Source organism: Quercus suber, unplaced genomic scaffold (genome assembly GCF_002906115.3).
Source record: "Quercus suber isolate HL8 unplaced genomic scaffold, Cork oak 2.0 scaffold_476, whole genome shotgun sequence".
Lineage (NCBI taxonomy): Eukaryota > Viridiplantae > Streptophyta > Magnoliopsida > Fagales > Fagaceae > Quercus > Quercus suber.
The window spans coordinates 406024-410029 of NW_027069927.1; the positions used below are offsets into that span (position 1 = coordinate 406024).

General features: G+C 36.9%; 1 protein-coding gene across 3 annotated transcripts in view; it reads left to right on the top strand.

Annotated features, from left to right (window-relative positions):
- The window catches only part of LOC111999632 (inactive TPR repeat-containing thioredoxin TTL3), a 3558-nt gene extending 357 nt beyond the window's left edge, over positions 1–3201 (top strand). The window contains exons 2-6 of one of the 3 annotated variants that reach the window (XM_065762852.1): positions 106–1107; positions 1253–1448; positions 1562–1734; positions 1987–2320; positions 2769–3201. In XM_065762852.1, the coding sequence (XP_065618924.1) occupies positions 128–1107; positions 1253–1448; positions 1562–1734; positions 1987–2320; positions 2769–2945 (1860 nt within the window). In that variant the 5' untranslated portion in view covers positions 106–127 and the 3' untranslated portion in view covers positions 2946–3201. Of the gene's footprint in view, positions 1108–1252; positions 1449–1561; positions 1735–1986; positions 2321–2768 lie in introns of all 3 variants that reach the window. The other 2 variants (XM_065762853.1, XM_024031762.2) reach the window with 2 other exon arrangements.
- Positions 3202–4006: the final 805 nt, after the last annotated feature.

The following is a 4006-nucleotide window of genomic DNA, read 5'->3' on the forward strand; positions in this document are numbered from 1 at the left end:
ACAACAACAATGTTATTCACATTGTTGGCAAGATAACATTCAATCATTCTCCTTTTATCATATATACAATACAACAAACTGCACCCATAAACAAGAATTGTACAGGGTACTGAATTGTGAGGGGATCATGACAGAAATGGATGACCCGGGGGAAAAGAAATCAGGATGTGGCCTCTTAAATGCAGTATTCGGTAGACGTGGTTTTTGGCCAAGAAGAGCTACCTCTACCGGTTCTATTCCTTCGGGAAATGGTCCTGAATTTGTCAAGACATCAAGCTCTCCAAATTCAAGAAGGCGGCGAAGTGACTCTGACGAATGCTCATTCATTGAGAACTCATCTAATACGTCAGAGCCGACAACTATACCTGTGGCTAGACCTACACAAAATCCTCAAAGGGCACCTCCTGTATGTAATCAAGTCCAAGGTAGAAGACCCTCCAATCAGGTTGCAATTGTACCCTCATCAGGCACAGGCTCAACAACAAAGATAGCTCCGAATCAAGGATATGTCAACCAAGGCAGAAGGGTGCCAAGGGAAGCCATTGGAATTTCTGGTGAGCTAGAAAGTATGATTGTGGATCATCAAAAGGCGAAAGGAGGTAATAATCTTGTTCGCGCATCATCTAGCAATGTAATGCTTTTTGGCAATTTAGGTAACTTAAGGCAGCCAGGAGGAGGAAATGTGAATTCATATAATGTTGTTAATCATCCTCCTAAGGCTGCAAGAGAAGAAACTCCAATGCCAAAAGGAAATAACTCAAATTACTCAAATGTGGTAAGGGGAAATGTGGCAACAAGTACTTATGGAGAAGGAAAGCCCAGTCTAGAAAATTCCTTGTGCCGAGCTCTCTCAACCAGAATGGATCCTGAGACATTGAAGATAATGGGCAATGAGGATTACAAGAATGGAAGATTTGCTGAAGCCCTGGCCTTGTATGATGCAGCAATTTCCATTGACCCCAATAAGGCTTCATATAGAAGCAACAAAAGTGCTGCATTGGCCGCTCTTGGTAGGCTTCTTGAAGCAGTTTTTGAGTGCAGGGAAGCTATTCAAATCGAACCTCATTATCAAAGAGCTCATCATCGTTTGGCAACATTATACTTAAGGTAAGGAATTAAAACTATTTATTCCTAGACAATATGAACAATCATATGTACTTCCCTAGAATAATTTCTTTTTGCTAGTCTGTGCCTTTTATTCCTGTAAGACATAATCATTCTTATAATTTTGAGAATATATTTCTGCATACAGATTAGGGGAAGCAGAAAAGGCATTGTATCATTTTAAACGTGCAGGACCAGAGGCGGACCCTGATGACATAGCCAAAGTGAAATCGCTTCAGGTTCATCTCAACAAGTGCACTGAGGCTCGCAAATTACGAGATTGGAACACCCTGATTAAGGAAGCAGCACACGCTATTTCTGCAGGTGCAGATTCAGCACCACAGGTAAGCCATAAGTAATAGAATTGGTCTCTTATTAATTTTGCACTTTATATGAATCTGTCAACCTTTGTAAGTGTGCATCTGTGACTCATTGCCCTGGTTGTTGCTTTGAAAAGATATTTGCTCTGCAAGCTGAGGCCCTGTTGAAGCTCCGTAAGCATCAAGATGCAGATGAAACAATGTCAAAGGGTCCAAATTTTGAACTTGACTCATGTACTAAATTCCTTGGGCCTATTGGTAGCGCAAATTTGTTAGCTATACGTGCTCAGGTTGACTTGGCAGCTGGCAGGTTAGCGTGTTCTATATGGTTAATTAAAATCATAGCCCTGGTGTCTAGTATCACACACACTTGGATTTCAAAGCAAATGTTCTGGCAAAACATGAAAAATGCTCCCTTTTCTTTTTGGCAAGTAAGCCACACCTAAGAAACATTGATCAAGATTTTTGTCTATCAAATTCAAATATAACTAGTTGAAGCACAACCTCACATGTTCTTTTATTAGGCAAATAAGAAAACTGTTGGTGTCCAATGGCTTAACAGATTTGATGATGCATTGGAGTCAGCTCAACGAGCAGCTCGTCTTGACGCAAACAATAGGGAAGCAAACATGGCGATGAGGAAGGCTCGCGCTATTTCAGCAGCTCGATCAAAAGGTAACGACCATTTCAAGGCATCAAGATTCTCCGAGGCATGTGTTGCATACGGGGAGGGACTTGAGAATGACCCATACAATTCAGTGTTATTGTGCAACCGAGCTACTTCTCGGTCCAAACTTGGCCAATTTGAGAAAGCAGTGGAGGATTGCACTATTGCCCTCAACTTGAGACCCTCTTACAGCAAGGCCAGACTAAGAAGAGCCGATTGCAATGCCAAGGTGACTAAAGTTACTCTTTATTATTCTTTTGCAGACTATATACCATGTTAAAAATTCAGTGATTGAATTGCGGAATTAATTTAACTCTTTTTAATAAACAGAACTTTCAGTCTAGTTGTACTACTTGAATTGTTGTATGAGAATGGCATCTCAACATGTAAGAAATCTAATAATGCATTTCAAGAAACATTTTGCGGTTAGAATTTTATTTCTTAATATTAAATAGTACACATGGTGTCGCGTCATTTAAAAATTTAAATAATGTTCAATTAGATATACATTTAAGATTTGTAATATTTTATCTCAACCATTACATGAATCCATTTCAAAATAAAGGTATCTTAGTTTAATTTTAAGCCGTGAAATTGAGAACCGAAAAATTTTAGTTGTTTAGCAATGTTCTTAGGCAGTGAATAATCAAAAATTTGTTTGGATGTTAAATATATAGTTGGGAAAATGGGAAGCTTCAATACAAGACTACGAGGTGTTATTAAAGGAAAGTCCAGGAGACGAGCATGTAAGCCAAGCCTTGTTGGATGCCCAGGTACAGCTCAAGAGACAACGTGGTGAAGACGTGAAAGGCACAATGAATGGTAAATCTGACTCGGTCATCGCCCTGTATTGAGAGAGAGAGAGAGAGAGAGAGAGAGAGAGAGTTTTAGATATGGAGATGTGAATGGCACAATTTTTTTTTTCTTTTATAGCAAGATGTAATAGGCCTATTAGGTATACTTTTTCTCAATTTGTTTATGTATAGTACAAATGCGTGTAATCTTTTTTTAATCTCAGAATTTGATTGAAAATTTCAAATTCCTGTGGAAAGGACCTAAATGATTCTTGATTTTTTTTTAATTTGTCACAGTACAGCTCATTTAGCTTTGTACTCCATGGAGTGGTGGTGTGGAACTGTGGAAGTGTTCTTATTAGCATGTCGGAATATATGGTTTGGCATTTCATCTATTTTCTCCCTCGTTTGTATGTAAATTTTGTTTATTTATTGCTTAGTGGGATTTATCAATAACAATAGTGAGAGTTTGTGACTGCTACAAAGAAGACACAGTTTTGAAAAATGATATTTCCACAACATTTTAATAACAAAAATTCTAGGTAATAAGTTGTTATTGTTTCCAATTTGAATTTACCAATAAAATTACTTTTTTGCTCACCAGTAAGAGTAACAGTTAATAACAACATATCACTTAAAATTTATTATAAAAATATTGTAAACGTAGTATTTCTCACTAGCTTTATGTAACGTGGGTTCCAGGAAAAAATAAAATGAATAAAAAAGAAGAAGAAGAAGAAGAAGTTCAAAAGGTGTTGAATCAGAAATTTTTTTGCAAGTATAACTATGGTTGCTTGTAGTCATTGTGCTGAATTTGGAAAATTTTGCCGCCCATAGAATCTTTATTATTGGAACCATCTTCATTGCAAAGGAATCAAATCCTTACTCCAATTGAATTCACATGATCATTGATTCACAAAATAAACTATCAGGCTATCAACCTAGAATAAAGGACAGAGAAAATAACCTGGAAGAGGTCAGGTTTGAGATTTGCTCCCTCTGTTTGATTAGGTAAAAATGTTTTTTTTTTTAAATGAGTCATTTTCCAAAAGTTGTTTTTTATAAAACTATCTTATTTTCTAATGTTTGATAAAAACTTGTTAAAAAATAATTTTCTAATT